Genomic DNA, 13,765 nt, shown 5'->3' on the forward strand with positions numbered 1-13,765 from the left:
TCCGCACAAGCCGGGAATCGTCCTGAGACCCTGGCGCCGTGAAGCGACAGTGCTAACCACTGTGTTAACGTGCTGCCCATGTTTTGACATGTATTTTGCCTACCTTGTAGATTTGTGAACATGCCTTAGTGAGAATTTGTTTGCTGCAGGTATCTTCCACCTACTGGTCATTTATTTTGTTTTGCAGGTATTAGTATTGAAAATTTCATGAAGAAGGTGGAAGCTGTTCACTGTACAGCTTGTGAAATGTTCATTCCAATGCAGAACAATGCCATCCAGCGACACATGAAGACATTTGACCACAACAGGAACAGAAAAGTAAATCTGTCTACTCTCTCCACTCCACATAAGAAACTGACCTTTTATCTCCACTTTCTCCTCTCCGCTACCCACCTCCCAATAAATACTGTATATTGCAATATTTTGGTTTGGAGGAATGCTTTGTCTGTCCTGAAGATGTAACAGTGCTTCAGAGACAAGATGCTGTCTTGATTGAAGAATGGGGTTGTTGTTTTTTTCTAAATAAAAGCAACTGATACATGCAAGTGTTGTTATCTTTGCAGCATTCTATGTGATAGCAGTAGCTTGATGACTGATGTTTGTAAATTAAGAGTTGAGATTTGAACAAGGGTTTGCTTGTAGTCAGCACTACTCCCCAGTAATTATCTTCAACACATTCACAGGGTGCTCTAGGAAGCAGGGGGAATGACAAAGGTTTCTGGGAAGTTTAGGAGATGTGACATTGTCTGTCTTTGCCACTGCCTCAGGTCATCTGCTGCTGAAACTCTCATGCATGCCCTTTTGATATTTCTGGACCCGACTCTTCCTCCAACGCTGTCTTGGCTGACATCCCAACTTGCACCCTCTAGATCTGAGCTCATTCGAAACACTTCTGCCAGCGTCCTGACACATATATTTATTTTTGAAATTTAGAATACCCAATTTTTTTTTCCAATGAAGGGGCAATTTAACATGGCCAATCTACCTACTCTGCACATCTCGTCCTGACTTATATTGTCTCATTTTCAGACGTTTTATGCTCACTGACCTACATCCGGCAAACGCCTTGGTTTTGAAATTCATTCTTATTTTCAAATCCCCGGCGTGGCCTCTCGCTATTTGTAAGCTACTCCAGCCCTCTATTCCAATTCTGACCTGATTTTAATCTTCCACCTTGGTTTTACTCTGCCTGGGTCCTGAACTCTGAAATTCCCTTCCTGATCCTCTCCAATACTCTTCTCTGTTTAAGAAATTCCTTAAGACCTACCTCTTTGATTCAACTTTTGACCGTCCTCTAATATTTTCTCATGTGCCTTGGTGTCAGATTTTGTTTAATAATGCTCCTGTGAGGCAACGCTTTACTAGGTTAAAGACGATGTATAAATGTAAGTTACTAATCGAACGTTTGTCATTTTGAAGACTTTTAAATGCTTAGGAGTGAGGTGGAGGGGGTTTCATCGAGAATATGCGGATCCTTCCACCAAATTTGGAGGAGCACATGAGAAGTTGTTCATTACCTCGCCTTTTTCAAATGTAGCCAAAGAGCCCATGGCCTTTCACAGGAGAGTTATCAGAAAACTTAATGTGGAGATAGACGAGATATTCAGACAGGTGACCAAATGCTGGGTCAAAGAGGCAGGTTTTAAAGATGGTGTGAAAGGAGGAAAAGAGTGGAGTTGTTTAGTCAAGGCACAGCTGCCAATTGAGTGGAGATGGAAAACTGCAATGCACAGGAGGCCAAAATTGGAGGAAAGTAGAGATCTCCGAGTGTTCTCGGTATTCAAGTTCAGAGCAGGTGATGGAAGGATGGAGCGGAAATGAGACTCTCGTTACATCTTGTATACCTCCAAACCTAATGACCGCAGTTTCAGCCTGCTGCTGTTGTTTATAAAGTAGATGGACAGGAGTCCCACTAAACACCCACCATCTCAATACAATTAAATAACCTATGGAAGAGGGAACAGATGGTGAGGGGTGAGCTCACAATTTGGACACTGGTGAGAATGAAAACATTTTGGGGATTGGAAGCCAATGTCTGACCAAGGGTGTGATTTGAAATGGAACTCGATCAGGGTTGGGGGATATTAGAACTAAAAATCTGGCATTTTGTGTGGCTGGTTTATTGAAAAATATTGGTTTGCTCTTGTTTTCAGATGATGCTTGAGCAGTCGAAGAAGACTAGTCTTCAAGTAGCTAAGAGTATACTCAATAATCGGAATATTGTGAGCATGTTGGAAAAATACCTTAAGGTAATCTTTAAATGCATGCTATTGTATGTGGGCAAATAATTAAAGGGATTGCAGTTAGCTTGCTAATGCTATTATATTCTTATCAATAAGTCAATCCAAGATGACACAAAATTTAGCATTTTCATCCTTAAATCAGTTCTTGAGCACTGTCCACAACCCGTTTCTCTCTTAACGTTTTAACATTCAGACTTCTTGGTGTTTGAAAGTATCTTCCTAGGAAGTAACGACAATTTTCGAAGTGATCTTTGTTATTGCTTAGCAAGCAGCATGATTAAGTGACTAAGCATATATTAAATTGATGGCCTTCAGTATTACGGTTTTGAAACTAAACAGACCATACAAGCTGCAGGGTTGATCTATAGTATGAATTGATATTTCATTGCTGAGTTGCCGAATGTGCAGATTTCATTTGGATCCTGAGCCCCGAGTGTTCTGGGAATCTGGAGAAAAAGTACGATTAGGAATTGTTCCTAATCGGGTGAGCTATTCAATCAGCCCTGGACATTGTGTAAGGATAGGATTGCACTTGGCTGTGATGTCACATGGAGCTATTCAACACACAAGGCCATTTGGCCCATTGTGCCTCTGATTGCATTTTTAAGCGCCCATCAACTTAGCCCCACTCCACAGCTACCAGTATAGTTCCCTTTTTAAAAGCTGCTCTTGAATCTGCTTCCACCACCTTTGCAGGCAATGCATTCCAGATCATAAAAAGCTTGTGTTTTTTTTAAAACTTCATTTACGGATATGTGGGTGTCGTTGGCTAGGCCAGAATTTATTCCCCGTCCCTAATCAGCCTTGAAAAGGTGGTGGTGAGCTGCCTTCTGGAAGCACTGCAGTCCATGTGGTCTAGGTACACCCGCAGTGCGGTTGGGGGCGGGAGTTCCAAGAATTGACCCAGCCACAGTCAAGGAATGCCGATTATATTCCCAATTCAGGATGGTGAGTCATCTGGAGGGGAACTACCAGGTAATGCAGCTCCCAAGAAGCTCAACACCATCCAGGACAAGGCAACCCATCCACCAGTTTACGGGGCTGGTTTAGCACAGTGGGCTAAATCGCCTGCTTTTAAAGCAGGCCAGCAGCACGGTTAAATTCCCGTACCAGCCTCCCCGAACAGGCGCCAGAATGTGGTGACTAGGGGCTTTTCACAGTAACTTCATTGAACATCATCGTGACAATAAGCGATTTTCATTTCATTTCATTTCATCATGTTTGCGTGTGTCTGCTGCCTTGTCCTTCTAGGTGGTAGAGGTGATAGGCTTGGACGATGCTGTCTAAGGGGCCTTGCCTGCACTGTATCTTGTAGATGGTACACACGGCTGCTCCTGTGCGTCATTGCTGGTGGATGGGTTGCCTTGCCTTGGATGGTGTTGAGCTTCTTAGGTGGTGTTGGAGCTGCACTCACCCAGGCAAATGTAGAGTATTCCATCAGACTTAATTATAGATGGTAGACAGTTTTTAGGGAGTGCTGCAGGAATCCTAGCCTCTGACCTGTAGGCACAGTATTTAAATGGCTAATCCAATTCAGTTTCTGGTCAATGGTAACAACCAGGATGTTGATAGTATTTGATCACCTCATCTCCTTTTAGTTTTTTTTGCCATTATCTTAAATCTGCATCGTCTCGATACTGATCCCACCGCCAATGGAAACAGTGGCTATCTGCTTAATTAAAGCCCCTAATAATTCTGAACACCTCTATTAAATCTTCTCTTGACCTTCTTTGCTCTAAAGAGAACAACATAGATAGCCTGAGGCAATGCCGTCAGTTTTCATATGAGTGGCCACTTGAGTGAGATCCTGAACTGTGTTACGGGGAGAGTCTCAGAGCTTTGGGGTAAAATTTGCGAGGTAATAATGTCGATATAAAATATAATTTCAAAATTTGAATATATGTATGAACATACAAATCGGGAGCAGGAAGAGGCCACTCGGCCCCTCTAGCCTACTGTGCCATTCAATAAGATCATGGCTGATACGATTGTAACCTGAACTCCATCTACCCCGATAACCTTTCACCCCTTGTTTATCAAGAATCTCTCTACCTTTACCTTAAAAATATTCAAAGACTGCTTCCATTACCTTTTGAGGAAGAAAGTACCAAAGACTTGTGACCCTCAGAGAAAATAATTCTCCTTATCTCTGTCTTAAATGAACAACCTCTTATTTTTAAATAGTGATACCGAGATTCTGTCAGGAGGAAACATCCTCTCCACATCCACCCTGTCCGTACCCCTCAAGCCCCTAAAGCTTTTAATCTTCTAACCTGTCCAACCTTTCCTCGTGAGACACCCACCCATTCCTAGTATTAGTCTAGTAAACTAGTCTAGTCAGAGATGAGGAGAATTTTTTTTCTCCAAAGTTTGTGAGCCTTTGGAGCTTTTTTCCTTAGTCTAATAAACCTTCTGTGGACTGCTAGCATCCACTAACATCCTTCCTTTAGTAAGTAGGCCAATACTGTTCGCAGTACTCCAGATATGGTCTGCACAATTGAAGCATATCCTCCCTACCTTTGTATTCAATTTCCATTGCAATAAATGATAACTTTCTGTTAACGTTCCTAATACCTGTTGTGCCTGCATGCCAGCCTTATGTGAGTCATTTACCAGGACATCCTGATCCCTCTGATTCTCAGAGCTGAGTTATGGAGGCCCATCGTGTCTGCGCCAGTCAGAAACAACCATCTTAAGTATTCTAATCCCATTTTCCAGCTCGGTTTTGCAAGTGCACATCTAAATACTTGTTAAATGTTCTGAGGGTCTCTGCCTCCACCCCCCCTTTCAGGCTGCGTGTTCCAGACTCTCACCACCCTCTGGGTGAAAACCCCGTTTCTTCCCATCCCCTCAAATCTCCTGCCCCTCGCCTTAAATCTATGTCCCCCTATCGTTGATCCCTCCACTAAGGGGAAAAGTTTCTTCCTGTCAACTCCATCTGTTCCCCTCATTATTTTATCTCGCTCAATCATGTCCCTCCTCAGCCTTTTCTGCTCCAAGGAAAATAATCCAAGTCTATCCAATCTCTCGTCCTAACTAAAACTCTCCAGCCCAGGCAACATCCTGGTAAATCTCCTCTGCACCCTTTCCAGTGCTATCACATCCCTCCTATAATGTGGATTCCAGAACTGCACACAATACTCTAGCTATGCCCTAACCAACATTTTATACAGTTCCAGCATAACCTCCTGGGTCTTAAACTCTCTGCCTTGGCTAATAAAGACAAGTATGCCTTAATCACTTTATCCACTTGCCCTGCTACCTTAAGGGAGTGGTGTACATACACACCAAGACCCCTTTGATCCTCGGTGCTTCATAGGGTCTGCCATTCATCATTTATTCCCATGCCTTGTTTATCCTGCCCAATTGCATCACCTCACAATTATCTGGATTGAATTCCATTTGCCACTGATCAGCCCATGTGATGAGGCCATCTATACCCTCCTGCAATATAAGACTATCCTCTTCACTATTTACCGCACCACCAATTTTCGTATCATCCGGGAACCCGCCTACATTCAAGTCTAAATCATTTACATAAACGACCAACAGCAAGGCCCAACATTGATCCATGCGGGACCCCACAGGACACAGGCTTCCAGTCAGAAAAACACCCCTCAACCATCACCCTCTGATTCCTGCCACTCAGCCAATTCTGGATCCAATTTGCTAAATTTCCTTGGATCCCGTGGGCTCTTACCTTCGCTATCAGTCTCCCATACGGGACCTTATCAAAAGTGGTTATGTCAAATGCATTGCTCTCATCTACACACCTAGTCACCTCTTGAAAAATTCAATCAAGGTGGTCAGACATGACCTCCCCTTAACAATCTCTCACCATTTGTATATTTCGGACTCGCTAACGGGATGGGGGAGGTCATGAGGATCCTGGGGGGACTTTGGGAGCTTCTCGAGGTACAAGTTGAAAGTGAGGAAAAGTGAGCTGTTTGTAATCCACGCTAGGGGTCAGGAGGAGAGACTGGGGGAGCTCCCGCTCAAGATGGTGGAGAGGAGCTTTCGTTACCTAGGTATACAGATGGCTAGGAACTGGGATGCCCTACACAGGTTCAATCTATCTGGGCTTGTAGAGCAGATGGCGGGAGACTTTAAAAGGTGGGACATGCTCCCACTTTCCCTGGCGGGAAGGGTGCATGACGGTCCTCCCCAGATTCGTTTTCCAGTGCCTTCCCATCTTCATGCCCAAATCCTTCTTCAAGCGGGTGAACAGGATTATCACGGGATTTGTGTGGGCAAACAAGACCCCGCGAGTTAAAAGACTGTTTTTGGAGCGAAGTCAGGGGGGGTTGGCTTGGCGCTTCCGAACTTCTGTAGCTATGATTAGGAAGTGGGTAATGGAGGAGGGATCGGCGTGGAGGCGGCTAGAAGTGGCGTCATGCAAAGGCACCAGCCTAGGGGCACTAGTAATGGCACCGCTGGCGTTCTTGCCGGCACGATACACCACAAGCCCAGTGGTGACGGCGGCACTGAGCGTCTGGGGTCAGTGAAGGAGGAGGGGGCCTCAGTTTGGACCCCGATACGGAACAATCATAGATTTGTTCCGGGCAAGATAGACGGAGGGTTTCAAAGCTGGCACAGGGCGGGCATTAAAAGGATGTCTGGCATCTGGGTAGGAGAGGGGAAGGTGTCAGACATATACCAAGAACTGCAGGAGAGGGCAGCACGGTGGCGCAGTGATTAGCACTGCTGCCTCACGGCGCTGAGGTCCCAGGTTCGATCCCGGCTCTGGGTCACTGTCCATGTGGAGTTTGCACATTTTACCCGTGTTTGCGTGGGTTTCGCCCCCACAACCCAAAGATGTGCAGGGTAGGTGGATTGGCCATGCTAAATTGCCCCTTAATTGGGAAAAAAATGAATTGGGTAATCTAAAATTAAAAAATAAAGAACTGCAGGAGGCGGAGGAAGCCCCAGTGGAGGAACTGACGGGCAAGTGGGAGGTGGAGCTGGGTGAGGAGCTAGATGAGGGCCTGTGGGCTGATGCCCTGGGAAGGGTAAATTCCTCCTCATCATGTACCAGGCTCAGTTTAATTCAGTTTAAGGTGGTGCACCGGGCACATATGATGATGGCGAGGATGAGTAAGTTCTTCGGGGTGGAGGGCAGCTGAGCAAGATGTTCAGGGAGTCCAGCGAACCATGTCCATATGTTCTGGGCATGCCCGGTGCTTAAAGAATTCTGGCAGGGCTTTGCGAGGGCCATGTCCAGGATTCTGGACACGCGGGTGAAGCCAGGTCCAACAATAGCGATCTTTGGGGTGTCAGAGGATCCGGGATTGCAGGAAGCAAAAGAGGCCGAGGTTTTGGCCTTTGCCTCCCTGGTAGCCCGGAGACGGATCTTGTTAATGTGGAGAGACTCGAAACCCCCGAGTGTGGAGACCTGGGTTAGTGACATGGCTGGGTTCCTCAGCCTGGAGCGAATAAGTTTGCCTGGAGAGGGTCCTTGCTGGGGTTCTCCAGGCGGTGGCAACCTTTCCTTGACTTTCTAGGGGAGCGGTAAAATGTCAGCAGCAGCAATCAGAGGGGGGGGGGGGGGGGGGGGGGGAAAAGTGGGGGGGGGGGGCAGGGGAAAAGTGGGGGGGCAGGGGGCAGGGGAAAAGTGGGGGGGGGGTGCTGTTCATTTAATGTATATTAATGTATTTTCCTTTTATTTTTCTGTTATTGGTTATGTAAAAATTCTGTTTGAAAAAAGCTTTAATAAAAACAATTTTAAAAAAAATACAATCTCTCACTATATAGATAGTTTTTAAAAATAAATTTGAAGTACCCAATTCATTTTCTTCTCCAATTAAGGGGAAATTTAGCATGACCAATCCACCTACCCTGCACATCCTACTATCCTACCTATCTTTGAGTCCTCAGCAAATTTAGCGACTATACCTTCGATCTCTTCATCCAAGTGCTTTATGTAAATTGTAAAAAGTTGAGGTCCTTGAACTGATCCCTGTCGCACAACACTCACTGCCAATTGGGAATAGACCCTTTTATGCCTACTCTCTGTTTCCTGTTGGCCGGCCAATCTTCTACCATGCCAATATGTTACCCTCTACAATCACCTTTGATGTGGCACTTCATCAAATGCCTTTGGGAATCGAAGTACAGCACATCCACCAGTTCCCCATTATCCATAGCACGCACGACCCCTTCAAACAACTCAAATAAATTGGTTGAACATGATTTCTCTTTCACAAATGCATGTCGACTCTGCCTGATTGCTGTGAGTTTTTTGAAGCCCTTTAATAATGGCGACTAGCATCTTCAGTATGGTAAATGTTAGGCTAATTGACGTGTAGTTTCCTGCTTTCTGTATGCCTCCCTTTTTGAATAAAGGAGTTACATTACCTTTGCTATATTGCAATCTTATGGAACCTTCTCGAATTTAGGGAATTTTGGAAAATTAAAACCAATGCATCAACTATCTCTCTAGCTGCCTCTTTTAAGACCCTTGGATGAAGTCCATCAGAACCTGGGGATTTGACAGCCCACAGATCCAAATTTGTTCAATATCACTTCCTCCTTCCCATTTCCTGATTTGCAGCTATTTCTGAGATGTTAGTTGTGTTCTCTATAGTGAAGACTGATGCAAAATACCTGTTCAATTTGTCTGCCGTCTCATTTTCCATTTTTTAATTCCCCAGACTCACTTTCTATCAGACAAGCTCTCTTTAATTTTTCTTAAATATCTTTTGAAACTCTTTATATTTTAGCTAACTTTCTCTCGAATTTTACCCTCCTTTATTAATCTTTTTGTCATTCTTTGCTGTCCATTCTTCTGACCTGCCACCAATCTTTGTGCAATGATGTGCTTTTTCTTTGGTTTAATAGTGTCTTTAATTTTTTTGACCATGTATAGTGGGCCCGCCACTCAGAACTTTTTTTTCTCATTGCAATGTATTAATTCTGAATTCTGAAATATCCCTTTAAATGTCTGTCACTGCATGCCTATTGACCCATCCATTAACCTCATTTGCCAGTTCACTTTAGCTTTGCTTTCATCCCTCCTAATTGCCCTTGTCTTGGACCCACTCTTGGCTTCCTCAAACTGAATTTAAAATTCAGTCATATTATCGTTGCTGCTACCTAGGGGTGCCTTCACAGTGTTACACACTGCCAGGTTTAGTATAGCCTGCTCTGGGGCAGCATGGTGGTCCCAGGTTCGATCCTGGCTCTGGGTCACTGTCCGTGTGGAGTTTGCACATTCTCCCCGTGTTTGTGTGGGTTTCGCCCCCACAACCCAAAGGTGTGCAGAGCAGGTGGATTGGCCACGCTAAATTGCCCTGTAACTGGAAAAAAATGAATTGGGTACTCTAAATTTATTTTTTTAAAGTATAGCCTGCTACAGAAAGTGCTGTTTGAGAACTATCCTGAAAATGTTCTATTAACTGCTCCTCGCGGCTATCTTTGCCCATCTAATTTTTCCAGTCTGAATGTACTTTAAAACCCCCATAATTATTGTTGTACCTTGCTAATAATAGAATAGAATAGAACAGTACAGCACAGAACAGGCCCTTCGGCCCTCGATGTTGTGCCGAGCAATGATCACCCTACTCAAACCCACGTATCCACCCTATACCCGTAACCCAACAACCCCCCCCTTAACCTTACTTTTTAGGACACTACGGGCAATTTAACATGGCCAATCCACCTAACCTGCACATCTTTGGACTGTGGGAGGAAACCGGAGCACCCGGAGGAAACCCACGCACACACGGGGAGGACGTGCAGACTCCGCACAGACAGTGACTCAGCCGGGAATCGAACCTGGGACCCTGGAGCTGTGAAGCATTTATGCTAACCACCATGCTACCGTGCTGCCCCCCCATTAATCTCTTCTTTTAAGTCTCTTCTGATAAATCAAAACAAATCAAATTTTACACGGTGTCCTAGTGTGTAGTTACAATTAGGAGGTCCGTACGCCACTTCACAAGTGAGTTCTTGCCTTAATCATTTCTCATCCCTGCCCAAATTGCCTCGACATTTCGGTTTCCTGAATTTGGGTCATACCTCTCTAATGTGCTATTACTATCATTAATTCACAGAGCATCCTTACTACCTTTTTCTCGCATTGTATCCTTCCTAAATATCATGTACCTTCAATATTCAGATCCCCATCCTGTTGCCATGTCTCTAATTGCTATCAGATCGTACTGATTAATTTCTATTTACGCTATTGGTTTAGCAAACTTTGTGACATGTCTGATGCTAGAATCTTAACTGTCTGGTTGTTCAGAGCTCTAATCTCTTGCACTCTTTCAGGGGGAGAATCCGTTTACTGAAGAAGATGCTAAAGATGGTGTTGATGATCCTTTGGAGGGCGATGCACTCAATGAGAGCATTACAGGTGAAAATGACAAGGGGAAGAAGGGTGAGACAGCAGAAGCAAAGGCAGAACCAGAGGATGAAGGTGATGGTGAAATTGTCAATGCAGATGAGACGGTTGTTGACCTGTCTGAGCAGGGAGCTGATGCCACAAATGAAGAAGCTGAAGCAAACTCAACAGCAGATCGGGAATGTGAAGAACCTCTTCCAGCAGATGTAGGTGCTGAAGCAGCTCTCTCAGCTGACGATGAAGACAAAATCTTGGAAGCTGGAGAAAATCCTGATGAAGTTGCTGACAGTGGTGATGATGCAGAAGAGTTAGAGTAATTTACTGTACAGATTAATTTGTTTTTGTCTCTTCTGTCTCTGCAGCATAAACATCTTCACAAGTACACTCTGAATTAAAGCAATGTTGTTTTAGTAGCCACAAGATATGATCCTTTAACATCTTGTATTTGGGACAATTTCATGCCAGCACTGACCCAAATCTGGTGTGGCTGCCTGCTTCTGAGCTTTGTCTAACTAGTTTTATGTGAAATGCTGTTCTCTGTGAAAGTGGTTTGTGAGTGCATTTGCCCTGTTGACTTTCCTTTTGATCTTCCAGAGTAGGTGACACTGACGTCTATGTCAGATTCAGGATGTGTACATTCTGTGAGACAGTTTTTACCTGGTTAATACCTCTGCTTTTTTTTTTGAAAAAGGAAGTCTACAAGCGTGACTGCACAGACCCCCAGATGAACTCGGGAACTTACTATACACTGCATAAAATGAATAGTTCCCGGTTTTTCATAGTCTATTACGACTCCAAAACTGTCTGCTTGTGTCTTGATCTTTGGATTGAAGATACTGAAGGGGATTTCACAAAAATGGTTGGCTTCAGGAGCAAAAAAAATGGTTGCATGCTAATGCTTTAGTGTTTTCAAATTGCCTTTAACGGTGAGCAGAAGTCGAGTTATATCGTGTAATAAAACTTTCTACATTTGCTTGTCCAACGGTTTAAGTGGAACACAATTTATTGGAGATGTGACAAAAAGTTGGTATTTTTGACAAAAAGTTGAGTACAATTTCCATTTGAAAGTTTTGTTTTGGATTTTCGTGATACTATCTGGGTACTGATGGAATGTAATAGTAACGTATTTTATTTTGTTTTACTACTGGAGAGAAGAGCAATTGCTTAACGTCTGGAAAGAATTGTATACAATAAAACTACGTTAAACCCTTTTTATAAATGTTATTGTTTTGAAGGAATTATTTTATTGTTTTCCTCTAATAAGTGTGATAGCATAATGGTACTGGGCTAGTAATCCAGAGGTCTGGACTAATCCGTGGATAGGTGAGTTAAAAAAGGGGCAGCACGGTAGCACAGTGGTTAGCACTGTTGCTTCACAGCTCCAGGGTCCCAGGTTTGATTCCCGGCTTGGGTCACTGTCTGTGCGGAGTCTGCATGTTCTCCCCATGTCTGCATGGGTTTCCTCCAGGTGCTGCGGTTCCCTCCCACAGTCCAAAAATGTGCAGGTTAGGTGGATTGGCCATGATAAATTGCCCTTAGTGTCCAAATGGGTTAGGTGGAGTTACTGGGTTATAGGGAAAGGGTGGAGGCGTGGGCTTGGGTGCTCTTTCCAAGAGCCGGTGCAGACTCGATGGACGAATGGCTTCCTTCTGCACTGTAAATTCTATGAAAAATCCATGGCAGTTGGGGTAATTTGAAAAGGTTAATTAAATAAATCTGGTATTAAAAACTAGTGTCAATAAATGGTGATCTTAAAATTATTGGATTGTCATTAAAAACCCATCTAGATCCCTGACGTCCTTTAGGGATGGGAATCTGTCATCTTTGGCCTGGTGTAGATGTGACTTTGCACCCATAGCAATGCAGTTGACACCTGCCCTCTTGAACTGACCTATTCAGCCACTCTCTTGTATCAAAAGCCTATATATGTATATATATATATATAAGAAACTATAATCCACAAGGGCTGCAGTGGTTCACTACCACCTTCTCCAGTAAGTGTAGGTAGGTGGCCAGTGAGTGCTAGCTAGCCTTGCCCACATAACATAAATTAATTAAAAATAACTTTTGTTTTCTCCAATTTGATACTTGTTGGTAGGATTTAAGGATTTTGAGAATTGGGGTAGCTCTTCTACTTCTAGAGTTGTTTGTTTTTGATTAGTCCTATCCCCTCACTTGATGGATGTTGTAACCTTTTCAAAGCATATTAACCATACCAACGGCAAAAATAGCAGACAAGCAAATTAATTCAACTCTTTGTATAGAAACCTTTGCTTTTCTTTCCTCACCTTGCCACACATTCTCCAAATACAGGAACTCCATTAAATACCCTAGCCACAGCGGCACAGGGAGGAAAAGCTGACCTCGACCCGACAGGACACGCCTGCAAGTGATCAATGAGGCGAAGGCTAAGACATCTGCCCTCGCACCCGTCTGCAACTCCGGCAGGTCTGTCACCTATGGCCTTCAGGGGACTTGGCTCCAAATCCACATGTGGAACCTTAGACATGGTGCTGAATAATGACCCCCAAAATTTCTCCAGGTTTGGGCAGGACCAGAACATATGGACATGATTGGCTGGGCCCCTCCCACATGGCTCCTCCTCACCTTCGTTAAATGCACCCTGTGTACCACTTTTAATTCAATCAACCACAGACTCGCGCACGAGGTTGAAGCATTCAACCTTTACAGCACTTTGCACTATAATCCCTCCTCCACCACCCATCCCCAACTCTCCCTCCCACTTGGCCTTTATCCCTTCCATGGACACCTTATCCTCCTCAATGATCCTACAGTAAATCGCCGAAATGACCCCACCCTCCAGCCCCATCCCCCATGCTGACCGCACCACTTCCAGCGACGAGTAGGACGGGGCCACTGGAAAGTTCAGGAAGACCTTTCTTTCAAAGTTCTGTACCGGCATATACCTCACACTGGAACCCAAACTTCACCCCCAACAACTCCTCCAAGCGTGCAAACCACCCCTCCAAAAACATCCTTCATCTCTTTCACCCCTCTCGCCTCCCATCCCCGGAACCTCGTTTCCATCATTTCTGGCTCAAACCCATGGTTCCCTCTTATCGGCATCACCCTCAAGCCTGCTCTCAACTTAATGTGCCTCCAAATCTTCAGTGTGGCTACCACCACAAGACCCGAGTGCTTCCCTAGGGTGAATGGTAGG

At 44.5% G+C, this 13,765-nt stretch overlaps 1 protein-coding gene across 2 annotated transcripts in view; it reads left to right on the top strand.

Annotated features, from left to right (window-relative positions):
- The window catches only part of LOC119957089 (A-kinase anchor protein 8-like), a 77,351-nt gene extending 66,009 nt beyond the window's left edge, over positions 1-11,342 (top strand). For both annotated transcript variants that reach the window (XM_038784767.1, XM_038784766.1), the window contains exons 11-13: positions 188-318; positions 2,154-2,249; positions 10,512-11,342. In XM_038784767.1, coding sequence (XP_038640695.1) covers positions 188-318; positions 2,154-2,249; positions 10,512-10,901 — 617 coding nt within the window. In that variant the 3' untranslated portion in view covers positions 10,902-11,342. The remainder of the gene's footprint in view (positions 1-187; positions 319-2,153; positions 2,250-10,511) is intronic.
- Positions 11,343-13,765: the final 2,423 nt, after the last annotated feature.

Source organism: Scyliorhinus canicula, chromosome 25 (genome assembly GCF_902713615.1).
Source record: "Scyliorhinus canicula chromosome 25, sScyCan1.1, whole genome shotgun sequence".
Classification (NCBI taxonomy): Eukaryota; Metazoa; Chordata; class Chondrichthyes; order Carcharhiniformes; family Scyliorhinidae; genus Scyliorhinus; species Scyliorhinus canicula.